We start from the raw sequence: 18,317 nt of genomic DNA, 5'->3' as shown, positions 1-18,317 counted from the left end.
CTCATTCCTGACTGTATAGTTTGGAACTAAAAATTGAATTTTAGATTATACAATTTTCAGATTTTAAAATTCAGAAGTCATTTTTTTCTTAAAATAATTTCAAATAGAAATAAAAAATGACTTCCTTAAGATGGAGAATGTTAAAAGAAATAGTTTTCTGAGACTTATGAAATATAATTAAAAGTCATTTTTGACTATATGATTGTAAAATTTGAAAATTATTTTGCTTTTTGAACTGTATAATCTATAAGTTTTATTTTTTAAGGAAAGAAACTGACTTTCGGATTGTGTAATCTGGAAGTTATTTTTGAATTCTAAATTATACCATCTAAAATTATTTTTGATTTCGAGGTTATATATTTTGAAAGTCTTTTTTTTTAAGTTTTGGATTGCATAATTAAGTAGTTTATTTTAGTTTGTACAAAGGGGAAAAACAATTTTTTCATATTCATCTGGTTGAGGATGAAAAATATAAAAGAATACGCCTCAAAAATGTATACAGACTAGAAAGAATTAATATAAAACTAGAAAGAATTAATATAAAAGAAAGAAAAATTTTATTTAATTGCTTTTAAAAAAATATATCCATTCATTTATATATTAAACTCAAACCCTAAAGTAATAATTACAAGATATTTCTAGAATATTCTAACAACTTCTAATAGTTTAATATTTTACCAATAATAACTTTCAGTACTGCATTTATATTCAATTAATCATAAAATCATTCATTGGAACATCTGTATGTGTTTGGTCCTATCATGCTAAACTAGATTATAAGTAATATTAATATATGACTTATTGTCAGACTTCGGAAAACGCAACTAAAAACCCCTCTTGTCAGTCATTTAAAACGTACCCAAATCCTTTGCACGGACGCCAGGTGTCAATCACCGAAGCTTCTGAAATCAGATAGTGGAAGGCAGGTGTCGGCAGGAGAGCGGACGCTCGTTTGAACGTGGGAAGAAAATGATTGTTTTTGAAACTTCCGTCCCACTCTCCTCTGCATGCACCCTCCCTCCCAAACTCTGATCTTTCATTTTCTCCTCCTTCTCACTAGAAACCCTACCTTCTCTCTAAGAAAACTCACCCTTCTTCTTCTCCGATCATCATTCAGGCACCGTAGGAGCATTTCCGGCGTCCCAAGCTTCTACTTGAACCGAACAGTTTTGGATTCTGAAACTGGTAAGTCCCTCATCTTTAGCTGTTCGTTCATATGAGCATGCAAGCCAAGCTTTGGTTGCACGCGGTCACCTTATCTGAACCAATCTTGGTTTTCTGTAATTTGTTTAGTTTAAAGAGTTTGGTTGAGCGTTGTGGGTAGAAGAAATATCATTTCTGCGAACTGAGTTTTAGTCTGAAGGACGTACGTTCACACTAGAGGTAAGGGAAGCTTATTTAATTTAATTTGATTTGTTTGCTGTTGAACTGTCTGAACGTTCGTTTAGTTGATTGAATGATTTTGATGCATGATGACTGATATGATTGTATGGGATGAACGTTCGTTTATTGGATGAGATGAAATGAAATATGAATGAATTAGGTTATAATGTATGAAATATATGAAACTTATATGATATGTGCTGTATGAGATATGAAAATGGATTATGATAGGAATTTTATAAAGTTTTGAAGTTATGAAGTTATAAGTTAAGAAAAAGGAGTTTGAATGTAGAAGATTCTGTATATGAGATTTCACTATGATAAAGTACGTTCGTTAGTGAATGGTCATTGACCATTCAGTTTTCCTAGTAGACCTAGTTGAAACGGGATTCTTTCATTTGGAGAGAATCCTAGTATAGGATGAGCGCCTTCGTATGGTAATGCTATGCTTGAGCGTTCGGCCAAGCATAGTGGGGCCTGAATCTAATGTGATAAACCTATTATATGTATATGTACTTGTATATTATTGTTGTTCGTAAACACCACTTCAATAGTAACTTAATATAATTATCACCCCTTTTATTTTAAGATTATTAGTGTTCGGTCTCACACCTAGCGCTCGTAAGGAGTAGTGCTCGGTCTTATACCAAGCGTTCGTACCCCTTTCCTGTATAATCAATCTTGATGAAATAGTGTTCGTCCAAATTTTCAGTAACATATTCGTACCATGCTCGGTCACTGACTGGCATTCGGTTTTCTGTATATGAATGATTCTAACAATGGTCATTTAACGTTCTGACGTGTCTACCTTCATTGGATCCGGCCTTGAGCCCCTGTACTTAAATTATTGTTTGAGTATGGGTTTGAATTCACGGGAGTCAGTTCATTTAACTGATTTACTATGTAAATAACGTTCGTCATTTATGGTATATTGTTGTACTCGAGTTATTCTCAAACCTAAAAGTAATTCTCTTGGTCTTATTCCATTCTGGAACGAGAGGTTTTATCGGTCTCGTTTTTATCGTTCGTTCTCGTTATGAAGAGGGCAGAACGTTCGTTATTTTATATGTTTAGAAAAGATGATGAAAATGACACCTAAGTGAAAGGTTATAAAGGATGAAGAGTATATGAGATGAATGTAAGATTTTGGATTTGAACGAGCGTTCCGGGGAGGAACGACTCTTGGATGAAAATTGGAATTTGGTAAAGTATGAATGTGGTAATGCTTAGCTGGCGATTCATCCTGATGTTCCGTGAGTGCTCGTCCTCACGTAGAGGAGGGTAGATCATGTGTGAGAACGGCAGGAGGTCCTAGTCCTTAGGGGTACTTTGGACGGAACGGACTAACCTCGGGTGGCAGCTGATGAGAATTCCAGTTACTACATCACCCGGGTGCACGAACGTCGTAGCTACACAAAATTCATACATTCCGGACGGTCAGTCTAGTAGTAGGCCTTGTTTGTATAAGTATGTTGAGGAAAACAATTTCCTATTCTATTTTTATTTGAATTTTTACTACATCCATAAACTAAAATAGAAACAACACATGTTAAAACTAACATACTTTACTACATCCATAACCACATTTCAGTACTTTACTACATCCATAACCAAATTTCAGTGACTAACGAGAATAACACAATGCAATTGAACATCAAACAATCACAAGGCTAATTTACCTCCCCACACTAAATACAAATAAAAGGTTAGAACCACTTACTTGAGTTTTGATGTCACTGTTTGACCAGAAAATGGGGAAACTTTTTACTTGATGATTTCAAGTCACAACATGCATTGTATCAATTAAAAAAACTAGTTTTATAGTACAAGGACAACATAAAGGTACATGGACAAAAAAAGAGGGGCATTAACTTTGTAACATATCTACTACTGTACTAAAATGCATATGTAATTATTTTACTGAGTAACCAATGACTTCATTGCTTCATGTATTGTCCTCTGCCTAGACTAATCATATTGTTAAATAAATGAATATTATTGCAATATATGTTGGATGCTAATTAAGTCATAACCAAGTCCTTAAATCCAAACAGTTGGAATTTGTTGATGTGGAGTTATCACAACTTCCAAAGGGTTCACACTTCCCATAAAATTCACATTTATTTTGATCCACCTCAAGTTCCAGAAACTTGGTTCTTTTAAAAAAAAAACTCTACCAATTTTAATGTGCCATATGGGGTTACGGTAAGGATTCCAAACATTGCAGGTTTTTCAAAGTTGTATGTTAGATATGCATTTCCATTATCATTAGGCTCAAAACGCCACCCATATATGTCAATTTCCCTACACACACATTAGACCACCCTTAAGTTTGAAAACTCTAAAAGCTGGAACAAAATGAATGAAATTAACTGACAAATTTCTCCTTTTGCTAGAATTTATCATTGTTCCATCTTTAATCAGCGTAAGAGCACCACTTTGAGAGCATTGATCAGTTCCAAAGTCAGGAAACTGAAGTTAACATTTGTTTTGACTCATTAAACATGGTTCATTGAGTTTTAGCCAACTATCTTGTTTCTTTGGTATGGTTGTTGATTTCACAGGCATGGTTGTTCTTTTATGACAGCAAGAGGGAGACAGCTAAGATGTTTGAAGACAAAAGTAGATTTTGGGATGGAATTGGTTGGTGTGCAACAATTATTGTTTTTGTGACAGTGTTAAAAAAACACAGTGTGTTCAAAGAGATTTAGCAAATAAACTAGGAGTGTAGAAAAAGGTATTTTTTGCATTAGGAGGCAAAATCTGCTTCATGATCCTCCCAATTTTGGCTATTGTCAATAAATGGTCACTTTCCTTAATGCCACTATGTTTAGGATTGGAGGAACTGCCTCCAACATATTCCACCATCTTTGGAAGGGGGTAAGGAAGGATTAGAAGAACTACCTCCAACATTGTTCTCTGTTTTCAGATTAGAGGAACTACCTAGCCAGCTGCATGTTGCAACTATTATTGAACTTATTGCAAATATATATGTACTCTTTGTTATGCCCTTCCCGTGCCATATTATGCCCCATATATAGTTATATATACATTTCAAATGGAAACAACTTCAAACCAGGAAACAACTTCAAACCATGTTACCACTTTTTTGAAAAAATAGGATCCACTAACATGATTGTCAAAACCATGATGACTAATATCTGAAAGCAATAAAAGCACCCAAAACGAAGCAAACCATTTTCAGTGACTAGTTTTGGTCAAGACCCATTTTCAATAACAGCCAATAAAAAGAAACCAAAATATAAGCAATTCAAACTTACCAAATGTAGAAGGCAATAGCAGCTCGATCTTATCTCTTCCACTTCGAAGAAACCAACCTAGGGTTTTCAAATTCGCGATTTCAAACCTCGAAAAAACAACGACCAAAAATAGGACAATGTAACAACACCCAGAGAAAAGATATCTCAAACAAACCTCAAATCTAAACGATTCAAACTTACCAGGAGCAAAACGCAACTACAACTCGAGCTTATCTCTACCACTTCGAAGAAACCAACCTAGGGTTTTCAAAGTCACAATTTCAAACCTCCAAACAACAAAAAGAGAAAACGAAATCAAAAATAATCCTCAAAGCTTCGATTACTCACCGTGTTCGACAAATCAAATCTGAATCCACACAAATCGCGAGCGGTGACGTAGAGTGCGGGTTTCACTGAACCAGAGGCTCACTGCCGGCGAGGTGGACTGACAGCGGAGAAGAGAGTGCAGTGAAGAAGTGGACTGAAGGTTCGAGAAGAGGGAGAAGTGGACTGAAGGTTCGAGGAGAGGTTCGAGAAGAGGGAGAAGATATGTTTTTTTCGAGAGTGATAGAGGGGGGAAATTTTGGAGCTTTCAGTTTAATTTTTATTTGTTTTTTTTCTAAAATCAGCTTATACACAAATATTAATATGAACTATCCCTACAAAGCTTCAAGTTCAAAGGCGCCAACGTTACGTACGGCAATTATATACGGATCCTCCGTATATAAATATTTTTATCATTATATACGGATAAATTCGTATATAATGGATTTCCCAATATCCGTATATAAGATCCGTATATAATATGTTTATTACATACCGATCTAATCTGTATATAATGATCCGCGGGTAACTAGCTATTTTCTTGTAGTGTTGATGTGTTTGAATTGATAAACGTATGTTACTTTATTGAATTAAATTACGTAAGCTTACCCTGTATTTTCCTTGTGTTGTCTTGTCGTACGTCCGTCTTGTTTTGCAATGATCATCCGTGTGGATGTGAGCAGATGGAAGCGCGCTACTTGAAGAGGCGCTGGAAGAAGAAAATTTGGAAGAGGTGAACCTAGTGGAAGTCGAAGTAAAGGCCGAACCGTAGGACGTTCGGTTTGTAGTTAGTAGTTTATTATGAAGTGACCGTTCGGTCACTTCCTTTCCCCTTTTGTTATTTGACCGATCGGTAAATTTGACTTTTGTAAGTCGTTCGGTCTTGTTTCCTTAAAGTTTTGTACAGTTTACTTTTGGCAAAGCTATGTAAGGCCGTTCGGCCAAGATCGCTCGTCTGTTTAGTATAAAACTGAACTGGTTTATTATTAAATGTAATTAATTATATTATATGGTTTTTACTGTATTTTTGGGATGTTACACTTTTATCACGTAGTTCTTGACATGCCATTTTAAATTATTTAGAATAATTCTCATCCATAACAATTGACACATCTTTATTGCCATAGCTTGGAGTTTAGCCTCTACATTAAACCTTGCAACAACATTTTGTTTTTTTTCTCCAAGTCACTAAATTTTCACCCAAGAACATGTAGTATCCTGATGTGGATTTCCTATCAAGATAGACCCTACATAATCTGCATAAGTATACACTTCCATTTTTTATTTTTCATTTCTCTTGAACAATTATCCCCTTCTTGGACTTGTCTTTAAATATTGAAGAATTTTGTTTAAAGCTTTAAATCATTTTTGCATTTTGTCTAATCTGTGATTATTTAAGGGTATTTTAAATGAAAACACACTTTTATCCTCAGTTTTTAGTTGATGTGCATGCATGACAGAAGAGAATTTGAAAAGAAGGAACCGATTTTATGCCACTGTAACCGATTTCAGACATTGCAAAGAAAGACCTTCCCAGCTGTGAATCAAGCTTATGAGTTGCTGAGTATTTCTCTGAGCTTCTCAAAAGTGGTGTTAAGCTGTTAATACAACTTCCATGGTGGTCCAAAAAGATGACGAGACTGAAGATGAAGAAGAAAGAACCAATTCCTCTTGATGTGTAACCGATTCCAATTATGCTACGCTTTAAAGTAATGATAGATGAAATTATCATTTTGTTTTTAATTTTTTATTTTTTTATATTGTAACCATTACATCATTAATATAATATTTTTTTTTCAATTTTTGATTTCTTTAAATAAAATATCTTTATTTTTATTTTAGTTTTCACATATTTTTCTTCTTTCCTTTTTCTATTTCTTTTCCCTTGGCCGAACATAGCCTTAGCAAATATAATTTCCATTTATTTTAAATTTGATAAAAGATATTTTAAGATATATTTTTCAATTTGAAAAAATATAACAATTGAAAAAAATATATCTTTTTAGGAAATTTTATGATGTATTAATTATTTGTTAATTTTTTCAATTCTACTATTTCAAATAATTTAAAAAAACATTACTCATAAATATTATTTTATATTACTAATGTAAGAACGTAGAAAATAGAGTATTAAAATTGATAGGTGTTTTAAAATTTGGAGACTAATTATTTTAATGTTAAAAAATTTGATGATATAAATAGAATTTTATAAATGCGTCTCATTATCTAAACTACTTACCATCTCTCTAAAACCTTTTCTTTATACTTCATCTCCCTTCTCTCTAAGATTGTTAGCACTTGAGTTATATATTTGAATATCGGGAGGTGCCTAGATGAACATGACAATATACTTGTTGAATATGTTATAATTTGAGTGAATAATTGTTGATTGAGGATTATTATAGTGTATGTTAGTGGAATGATGCTTGGTTGAATTTGTAATGTTGCTATTTTGGAGTTATATGAGATCTAATTTGTTATAGAATTGATAATAGTGAAGAGGGAATGTTGTTGGGCTGGTTTTTGGTTTAAATTGAGGTTTTGGTAGGTGAAGTTCTTAAAAAGTGATTTGGAACTAAAATTTATGTTGGAAAATTGTTTTTTAGATCATTTTAAACTTGTCTAAAACTCCAAATAACCATGAATTTGATGTTGAGTTAATAAGTAGTCAATAGGTTGAGTTTAAGTTGCTTTTGGTCAATTTTTAGAGGTTTTAATAGGTGAAATCTAAAGGAGCAAGTATAAGTTAAAAATGAAGGTTCATGGTTTGTTTTTAAGTCAATTGGATCTTATTTAGACCCTTAGTTTGCAAATTTATGGTTTATAATGTGTAAAATTGGTTATAGGTGTTTTGAGTGGTTGAGTTTATTCTAATGCATTTTGTTTCTGAAAAATGAGTTATATAGTACTCAATTTCATCCATAAACATGTTTTTGCATTAGTCTTAGTGTCAAGAAAGTCAGTTTGATCATTTGGATAGGTTCAAGGTGCATCTAAATCACTACAACAAGTTGTTGTCATCTAGTATGGCGTTGAGCGGTCTTGTGTGACGCTTAGTGTTGTCAAAATCGATAGCCCTTGGGCTCCAAGACACTGAGCACCACTTTGGGAACTGAGCGCTACAAAGTCAATGAGCTCTCTAACTTTTGGACGTTGAGCAGTGTAGTTGAGTAATGAGCGCCACTTGCTTACTATAGGTTTGGCACTAAGTGCCAAGGTTCTGGCTCTAGGCGCCTGGTTAACAGTTTGGGTTTTTATTTTCTTTTCTTTTATTTCTTATGGATGGGAGATATATTGATACTTTAAATTTTGTTTGCTAATATATATTGAATATTATGACGGTTTATGCATGGGGTTATATGTGTATTGAAGTATGGTTTGAAAAGAATTTCTAAGGTGAATTTTTTTATGGTTGTTTCAAGTAGAGTAATGTATTGATGTAGGGACTCAGCATTGGAAGTTATCCTGATGCTCCAATAATCACTCTATCTCAGGTAGAGAAGGGAACTATGTGGTGAGGAGTAGCATGAGATCTTAGTCTGTGGTTTGGTGTTCTTTGTCCATAGGTCGTTAACAGACTAATCTTGTGTGGTAGCTTGGGGGAGCAGTTGTTCTACCACTACAAGTATACAACTTGCCATAGTCTTGCATGATTTGATTATTTTATAATATTAGCTTACCCTTCTTATGTTGTTGTTTGATTGTGTTTATTCTATCACTTGAAATGATCACATGATGGGTGTGAACAGAGGGAGATGAAGTTTCTTTGGAGTAGGCTCTAGGAGGTGAAAGAGTAGATGCTTAGTTGCTTAGTATAGTTAAAGTTCTCTTTTTAAGTTATAATCTAGAATTTGTCTGTGAATAAGTAAATAGTTTTGATTAGAGTTATGTATATGAATTTGAATTATAGTTCTTTTGGATAATTGTATCGATATTTTTATATACCTTCTTAGTTAATTGTTCTAGTTTATTGATTTTGTGATGTTTCCTTAATAATGTTTCATACTATTTAAAAGAGATGTTACAACTATTACCATTAAGGACATTATATAAATCTTCATTTTTTATCTATTAAAACATTTTTTTAATCTATTATATTAGTCAAATTCTTCACAAACTTTATTTCCAAATCCACTTTCAATCACCTCTAAATCCCTTTAAAAAAATAACATACACTTTACTTTAAAATTCCCTCAAATCCATCCATTCACTTTTCAAAAACAACATACACTTTACTTTTCCACTGATATTTTGTTTTTCAAAAACAAAAAAAAAATTGTAAGGGTAAAATTTGTTATATTAATAATTATCATTTATTACTGATAATAATAATGTTAAAAGTAAAATTGTTAGTGAATATTAGTGATGTCAAAACGTATTGGAATTCATGAGTCAACCCAGGGCACTATGAGTTTAGGCCAGATTGGGTTGAAAAAAATAATTAAAGAGTGTTTCTCCTTTCATTACCCCCACATTTCTCCCTACATTTCTCCCTACATTTCCACATTCCAAAAGTAACACTCTTCAACGAATTTCAAAATTCATTTCGAAAAATGTGGGGTGATGTAAGAGAAACACTCAAATTTAAACTTTCCATATATGAGCCAATTTTGAGTTCGACCCACTAATAACTTGAGTAACCTGGATTGACTCACAAATCCACCTAATTATTACTTTGTGTTTTAGTAAGAGAGCAAAATATTGTGGACTTTTCCATTGAAGACTCTAATATTATAAATGGATAAGTGACACAAAAATTATGAATGTTAGATACTTATTTATTTTGCTTTTTGTGCTTGATTTTAGATTGTATTTGGAGTTTAAGATGATTTTGAATTGTATTATATTTTTTTAATTGTCTATGAAGTTTAATATCATTTTGGACTTAAATTTATTTATATTTGAATTAGAAAAAAATTGTTATATTTTTTTGGAATCAAACAAAAAACTTGTAAGTGAACTAGGTTTTGTTGGTTCACTAAGTAACCAATATGTGGTAGACCGAGAGTCGAGTTGGATGACCCATTTTAACATCACTAATTAATATATTTAAGGTATGCAAAAATATTTTTTTATTTAATACCTTCGACTCCAAATACTAAAACTATTAAAAATTAAGGAATTAAAATTATAGGATAAAAATTAGTAATTAAAATTTAGTATTTTTATAAGATAGGAGCTAAAATTATAATTTATCCAAAAATCAATTTTAAATTAAAAAAAAAACTAAACAAATATATATATATATATATATATATATATATATATATATATATATATATATATATATATTGTTTTGGTAGGGTTTGGAGCTCCCTTGCTAAAACATTCCCGGTTGTACTTAAGACTGGATGGACGTTGAAGACCGGACGGACGAACTCTGTTCGAAACGCTCCAGGTTGAAGACCGTGCGGGCTTTGCTCCAAGCGGGCGGACGGACGCTGCCCATGCACTAGGTTGAAGACCGATCGGACGTTTCTCCATGCACTCTAGGTGGTCGTCGACCTCCTTTTCCAAGCCGGGCGGGCACCTGTCAAAGGCACTCTGACGCTCAAGTTAGTAATGTAATCGAGCGGTAAGTAATGCATGTATATAGTGCATCATGTCTAAAGTCATACCTGAGACCTTTATTTATACTTAGTTGGGATGGGCTTTTACCTTTTGTCGGCCTAATGATGGCTCAATCGCACCTTAACCTTCATTAGGGGCTTAATGAGTCATTATCGTTTATAATATAACCATGTGGTTGGCTCGGCCTAGGTGACTGGTCGGCCTGGTAGGTGGGCGGTCGATCTAATAATCAGCCGCTCAGTCGGCCTTGTCTGAGGATTGTCTAGTCCAGTGGTGCGGGGAGACCGTTCGGTAAGCGATGGAGCATGGAGACAGAACGGTTCCGGTCGGTGCATGAAGAAGTAGGGAGACCGTTATATATATATATATATATATATATATATATATATATATATATATATATATATATATATATATATATATATATATAGGGGTTTGCTAACGCGCGTACGTCTATTTTTCAGTTGGTACATTTTAGCAATGTGTACCGGGTTTTAGTAGACAAAAATACCCTTATGTATCATGGATTCTAAGTTTTAAGGTTAAGGGTATTTTATAATGAGTTTTCATTTTATATTTTTTGTCTTATATAATTTTATCCAATTTTCACAAACATAAAGGAATTGGTAATTGACCTGAAAAAATCAGAAATACTCATTGTTAAACAATTTCTTAAAAAAATAATTTTATAATAAGTTTTCATTTTATAATTTTTGTCTTATCTAATTTTATCTAATTTTCAGAAGCGTAATGACATAAAAGGAATTGATAATTGGTCTGGAAAAAATCAGAAACACTCGTTGTTAAACAATTTCTTACAAAAAATGATTTTATAATGAGTTTTCATTTTATAAGTTTTGTCGTATATAATTTATCTAATTTTCACAAGCATAATGAGATCCGAAGGAATTTGTAATTTGGCCTGGAAGGTTTTTTTTAGAGATGATGATTCAACATATGCAGATGATAAAATTAGAGAAGTTAGTCAAGATGGTGAAATTGAAGAGATCATGAACCTTTGCTTGAAGGTGAATATGTCAATGACTGAACTCTTTACAAGGCAAATTGTGTTTCTAATTTTTTCAATTGTGGCTAGAGTAGGGATGACAGAGAAAATGTTGGAGTGAGAGAGATGAAAGAGAAAGGGTTGAGACGAATGAGATATGTGAGTAAGGGTTTGGGATTTATTTTTTTTTAATTTTGAGAATGAAAATTATTAAAATACTTTTAACCTTAAAACTTAGAATTTATAAGTATAATATATATATATATATATATATATATATATATATATATATATATATATATATATATATATATTTTGTGAGAGTGTACATAGAAATTGCATTTACCTCTTTTAAAATTCGTGATAAATGTTATTTATTTATATTTTTCATAACAGGACACTTACCTCTTTTTTCATGAAAAGTATTTTAATTTTAATTTTATTATTATTGTTATTATAATTTTAGTCTTAGATAATACAATATTTTAAATAAAACAGAGCATATAAAAGAAATTATTTATTAGAAAAATTTAAAAATTTGAATATTATCTTATTAAAAGCATAAAAAAAAGATGAATGTGTAATAAATATTATGTAGCATATATTATGTAGATAACATGTAAATTGCCCCTCTCAGAAAGAGAAAATGTCTACAAGGAGGTCCCATCGTCATGAGTCATGCTTGTGAGTGGAAGAATAGTTCCACTTCTTGTACCTCACAATACAATCCTCTCACTTACCCTTAACACGCAAATTAAGGCTAAAGAACAATCTGGAGCAACGCATAGACTTCTCAGAGGCTCACCCTTTTCCATGGCCTGAATCCTACCAAGAACGAATCTTGAAAGTTACATATAATAAAACAAACAGTCATGCTTCTGGTGCCACCAAGGGCCAGGTAATTCAATCCAATCTCTAATCTTTCATCTCTAATTTCTAACACAAAGAAAGCACACTCTTGTTCCTTTATTGGCTCTTCCATATGACTCTTCATCAAGTTTTTTGGCTAGTGTTATTCTGTGCCATGCCATCTTGCCTCCACTACACCTTAGATTCTCTCTCCTCTTCCATCTCACTTCAATTTTAAAAAGGTTTTTCCTTTATGCTCAGTGCTGTATTATTGGGAAGAGAATCCAACTGGGTAGTCTTTACTTTGCTCAAATAAGCTTCTTTGGGAATCTTTGTCACCCCAACATCTAAATTTGAGGAGAATACTATTCGACATCATTCCTGGGCAATTGTTTAGTCAGATATATATTCCTTGATCAGGACCCCTCAAAAATGAATTCTTTGACTGTTTTTTGTTCTAGGTATATGCTTCTTTGCATATATTCCATATTAAGTCTGTGTGCGTCTGTTTTACATAATATATTGGGAAGGTTTTCTGTGTTCTATTTCATTTTCATGTCATAGTGGTAGTTAATTTCAAATGGATGTTGCAGACGCACCATTTTGTTGAGAGACTGCTGCTGTTTATTCGTTTGGGGTGCAGAAAGAACACATGGATGATGGAAATGCTGAGCTTTCTGATAAGCTTTCAAATAATGTTCTATTTTTGAATCCAGAGTCATCTAGCAGTTTTCAGGCTTCAGCATCAGTGAACACAGTTCCTGAATTATGTAGGAGTAGCAGCAGAACATGCACCCACACTCACACTTGCAACCCACCTGGCCCTGATGCTGCTCACACACACACATGCTATCACACTCACACCCAAATTTTTGAACCTGAAGATGATGACCACAAGGAGCACACCAACTCCAAATCAAAAAGGCCTTCTGGCAACCGAGAAGCAGTTAGGAAGTATAGGGAGAAGAAGAAGGCACACACAGCATACTTGGAGGAGGAAGTTAAGAAATTGCGTTTGGTGAATCAGCAACTAGCGAGAAAACTACAAGGGCAGGCACTTCTTGAAGCAGAATTGGCAAGGTTGAGGAGCATTTTGGCACACCTAAAGGGGAAAATAGACAGTGAATTGGGTGCTTTCCCCTTTCAGAAGCAGTGTAACTCTTACATTCTGAAAGAAGGGGATGCTGGTTTGCTTTCTACTGCAAGGACATATGGCCTTCAGTGTCAGAACAAGTTGCCATGCTTTCATCCACATGCAGGATCATCATCCCAGGTCAACATCTGTGCATATGGAAAGTCCGTGAGTCCATGGGAAGGAAACTGCCAACCTGAAATTGTAGATTGTCATGTTGATGCAAATAACTTGACCAGTACTGAAGGACAAACTGTTGAGACAGTGGATAACTTCTTGTCATCTGCATCTCAAGAGTGATGGTTTAGCCTCATAAATGTCTTTCTTCTCAATTGCTGTCACTGATACTAGGTAAGATGATGTACATTTAGTTAGTGTTACCTAAAAGGTTTGTTTCTTACATCATAAAGTGAGTCATGAAGTTTGCATTCTGCAATCTATAGGATATGTATATATATAGGCAATGTATATTTAGAGATTTGTACAATATGTATGCTAGCACACATAAAGTAAGTGTTCTACTTCTTGATAAACAGATTTTGTTGTGTATTAAGTTTATATTGCTAAATAAAATAGTACTTCAAATTTAATTTTGCTATTAAAAACTAATATTTTTTCCTATATTTAATGATGTAAACATTAGATATTGGATTTATTAGGATTGGCTGCTGTATAAGCCACTCATCATGTGGATTTTTTCATTTGAGAAAATTCATAGTTCAGTTTTATCCTTTTTCAATCTTCTGAACCATGGATTATAACTGAATGACTGGTATGAAAGACATGTATGTTGAGTTCACGTATGCATCATATGATTGGAAATAAGAAAAATGAATGTTACCAAATTCTACCTTCAAGAGTAGCAATTTCTTAACCTCCAGCATATTCTAAAGATAAGCCTCGAAATATTAGGTTGCAAGTTAATTAATTTAATGTGTAAATGGATGTTCTCTTATATGTTTTTAACTTCAAAGAATAAGATTAGACATTTTACTGTTCATAGATCATTCTTAAGAAAATTGGGATAATGTTTATTGGTTTGCCTCGATATCATTATGTTCTTGGATACGTTATAAGAACTAAAGAAAGTTGAATTCAACTTATTATTCACTAGATGGCACTATGTGTTTACAATCTCACACTAGTGGTGTCTATCCAAACTAGAGTGCGACATCATGCTGTTTGTTGTCTCCAACCTTTCGACGACTTCATTCCATTCTACTGTAGAGTGTGGTGAATAGTAAAATTCCTAACATACTTGACCATTTTCTCATATTGGTTTAAACAATAGTAGCATCCAATGTTCGAACTTTTTGAATTAATTTATTAATGAAAAGCGAATCTTAATAGTTTATTTATGTTAAGAAAAACTATTGAAGTTGTAGCATTTTATTTAATAGTGTAAAACTACTAAATACATTATATATATATATATATATATATGATAATTATTAAGCAGAAAAGACTAACATATAACTATTATATTATAGTCATCAATATAAGTATGTACTACACATAGATAATTATATAACTAAATTAACAGAACCAGAGTTTTCTTTAAAAAAAACATTATACAAATCACTCTAAAACTATATTATTGTATCACTCTTGTCCTGCATTAAATCAACGGTTACATCATCTGTTCATATTATTAAGGTGATCATTGCAAACAAAGAGAACACGCAAAAAAAACAATACAAAATAAATGATGAGCTAATGTGCAAAAAAAGTAATAATAGAACATGTATAAATAGTCATCAATATAAGTATGTACTACACATAGATAATTATATAACTAAATTAATAGAACCAGAGTTTTCTTTAAAAAAAACATTATACAAATCACTCTAAAACTATATTATTGTATCACTCTTGTCCTGCATTAAATCAACGGTTACATCACCTGTTCATATTATTAAGGTGATCATTGCAAACAAAGAGAACACGCAAAAAAAACAATACAAAATAAATGATGAGCTAATGTGCAAAAAAAGTAATAATAAAACATGTATAAATATATTATCAAATATAAATCATTCATAACAACAACCATATCACATACAAAGACTCATATTAGACTCGACGATCCAGATACATGTATTGATATAAAACTCTAGCGAGTTATGCACTTGTGATGGTCTCTACTGCTCTATAGAATCATTGTCAATGGGTTTCACCATACCACACACAAGGTTAGTCCATTAACATCTTTAGGCAAGGAAAAGGCCCTATACTTGGACCTCCTTCTCTTCTCATCACATACTTCACCCTTCTCTACTTGAGATTAGATCATTATTAGAGCAACAAAATAACTTCCAATATTGAATCCATATATCAATACGTAAACTATTGTAACCACAACTAATCCTCCTTGGATTAGTACCAACCATTATAAGATTAACATCATAAACCAACCATCATTTTAACATTTACAAAATTGCACATTAAACATATCAGAAAAGAACATATAAATAGAGTTATTCTTTGTTAATTTCACGAGAATATTTACTCGCTCAACAAGTAGTGTCTCAGAGCACACTCGCCAAGCGACCAAATAGCTCGCCCAATGAGATTATCACTAGAACTCACAAGCTTATACTCTCACAAAAGTTGCTCAACAAGACTTGTCTCACCCAACTTTGGCTTTGCCCAACGAGTGTATTCTCGTTCAACAACTATCAAGTTAGTAACTCGATGACTTTGACTTCTACTAGCGAGTATTTTCTCGCTCAGCGAGTATACTCTCGCTTAGCGACAACCAAGTTAGTAGCTCTTTAACTTTGGCTTCGCATAGCAAGTATATTCTCGCCTAGTGAGTCTACATAATTTTGAAGAACATCATTTTTGCAGATTTATGTTATCTCAGTCCTACAACTTAGTCCAAAAACAATCACAAATGCCAAAACATACCAACTATCAGATTGTACATTACTTAGTGACCCAATTCATCTAAATTATAATATCAACTAGACAACAAACCCAATTTCAAAATACAATTCATGTAAGCCAAATTAAATCCTAACTCAACTCTACATATCATATTTCATTAAACATCTTAATCACACAAACAAAATATCATACATGCACACAATTAGAAATTACAAGGTATCTATCAGTTAAAAGCGATGTAATTAGCTTTCCTTACCAAAAAGAGAGGCCAAACTGTTCAAAAACCCTAAAAACACCTCCAGACGCATATGAAGTTCTATCTACCCCTATGAACAACACAAAAATGATCTAAAATATAGGGAAACACTAAAAGGGGAGGGGGGGAGGTGTTTGAATAGTGTTTCAAATTTGTTTCACAAAACAATGTTTAATAACTACTCTGAGTGTTAGACAAACTGCAATAGTTGTTAGATGCTTGTGTTTTCAAATAAGCGTTTAGGAAAACGTTTTTAATAGGAGAAATAATAACACAAGTATTTTTATATTTGTTCACTCAGCCTTATCTATGTCTAGTCTTCCTTAAGACCTTTTAAGGGATTCTACTAATCTTTAACAAGATTACAACTAGTATAACCCACACCTAACAGACAAGTATTATGAATCACTTATGGTTCTTGTAGTCAACCTAACTAGTTTAAGGTTAACCGATCCTAGTATCAATCGTAGACAATAGTCTATATCGTTTAACTCAACTGAGTTAAACATTACAAGTGTTTTAATTCACTTCTGAATATATAAAGACAATCAGTGTTTTAATTCACTTCTGAATATACAAAGATAATCAGTGTTTTAAGTACAAGTACAGATTCAAATAACTCTCAGAGATAGGGTAAATTCAATACAATGAAACTTGATAACTTGAAAGACTTTTTCTTGTTGATAGAACAGACTAGGCGATGTAAGCTTTGAAAGTTATTAACAACGTAAGAGTTCAATGATAGCTAATTGTTCTTTTTATATTCTCTTCAGCAAGTCCTCCTTTTATAGTCATTTTCAATAAAGATTAGTTACTCTTGGGAAGATTTGTACGCTTGAGAGTAGGTGGCTTTTGGTACGAAGATTTGTACTTTTCTACATCTTGGAAAGAGCAGCATTGCTTTAGCAGTGAGAGCTTGTACGACAATAACAGTACATAAAACTTTAAGAAAACATTCTAGGAATGTCTTTCTATCTGTCAACGTCTTTCTGATCCATATGTAGGGCTTTTGAATAAAGCTTGGTATTGTCATTATCTTCACAGATAAAAAGAGAAAAAGAAAAACAGACAAAGGTACAATATGTTCATGCATATAATGTTCTTACGTTAAGAGAACATTTAAGCATGTGTGAGCTTTAGTGTTGTATATTAAACTTTAAAACTCGAGTTGCTAGACAATCTAGTTTCTCTAGGCGATATTGTCTTACAAAGAACAAGACACATCATTAGGACCATTGATCAACAAAGACTAGTAAATAAAATTCAAACACTACATGTGAGCTAAAAAAGGTCACATGCAAAGGAAGAACAAACAAACCAATAAAAGGAACAGAGAACCAACTTACTCTATTGAAGAAACTGATCGAACAGAAGTGGAGAGCTCGTCCCAAGGATCACTCAAGCGTCTCCGAACTTCAAACAAATGAACATAAGGTGAGAAAAACCTAGAGAGAAGGGAGAGAGATCTAGGAGGAAGGTTTTTATGGAGAATGTGTATTTTTAAATAATGAAACTCATTTATACTTTAAACTATTAATATTAAAAATAATTTAGTCTCACAATTTTAAACACTATCAATTCTAAAACACAATTTTCTAAACTTTGTCTCAATTTTAAACACTATCAATTCTAAAACACAATTTTCTA

General features: G+C 32.7%; 1 protein-coding gene across 3 annotated transcripts; it reads left to right on the top strand.

Moving 5' to 3' along the window:
• Positions 1–12,178: 12,178 nt before the first annotated feature.
• Positions 12,179–14,130, top strand: LOC108333172 (basic leucine zipper 24). Of its 3 annotated transcripts, none has more exons than XM_052870508.1 (2): positions 12,179–12,442; positions 13,037–14,130. In XM_052870508.1, exon 2 carries the CDS (start codon positions 13,046–13,048, stop codon positions 13,823–13,825), a length of 780 nt encoding a protein of 259 aa, XP_052726468.1. In that variant the 5' UTR covers positions 12,179–12,442; positions 13,037–13,045; the 3' UTR covers positions 13,826–14,130. The 3 variants fall into 3 exon arrangements, with proteins under 3 accessions (XP_052726468.1, XP_052726465.1, XP_052726467.1); XM_052870505.1 differs by having other exon boundaries at positions 12,180–12,442; positions 12,987–14,130; XM_052870507.1 differs by lacking the exon at positions 12,179–12,442 and adding an exon at positions 12,449–12,854 and having other exon boundaries at positions 12,987–14,130.
• The last annotated feature ends 4,187 nt before the right edge of the window (positions 14,131–18,317 follow it).

This window comes from Vigna angularis, chromosome 11 (assembly GCF_016808095.1).
Source record: "Vigna angularis cultivar LongXiaoDou No.4 chromosome 11, ASM1680809v1, whole genome shotgun sequence".
Classification (NCBI taxonomy): domain Eukaryota; kingdom Viridiplantae; phylum Streptophyta; class Magnoliopsida; order Fabales; family Fabaceae; genus Vigna; species Vigna angularis.
Note: the sequence above shows the minus strand (reverse complement) of the source record. Positions and strands in the feature narration are given on the sequence as shown.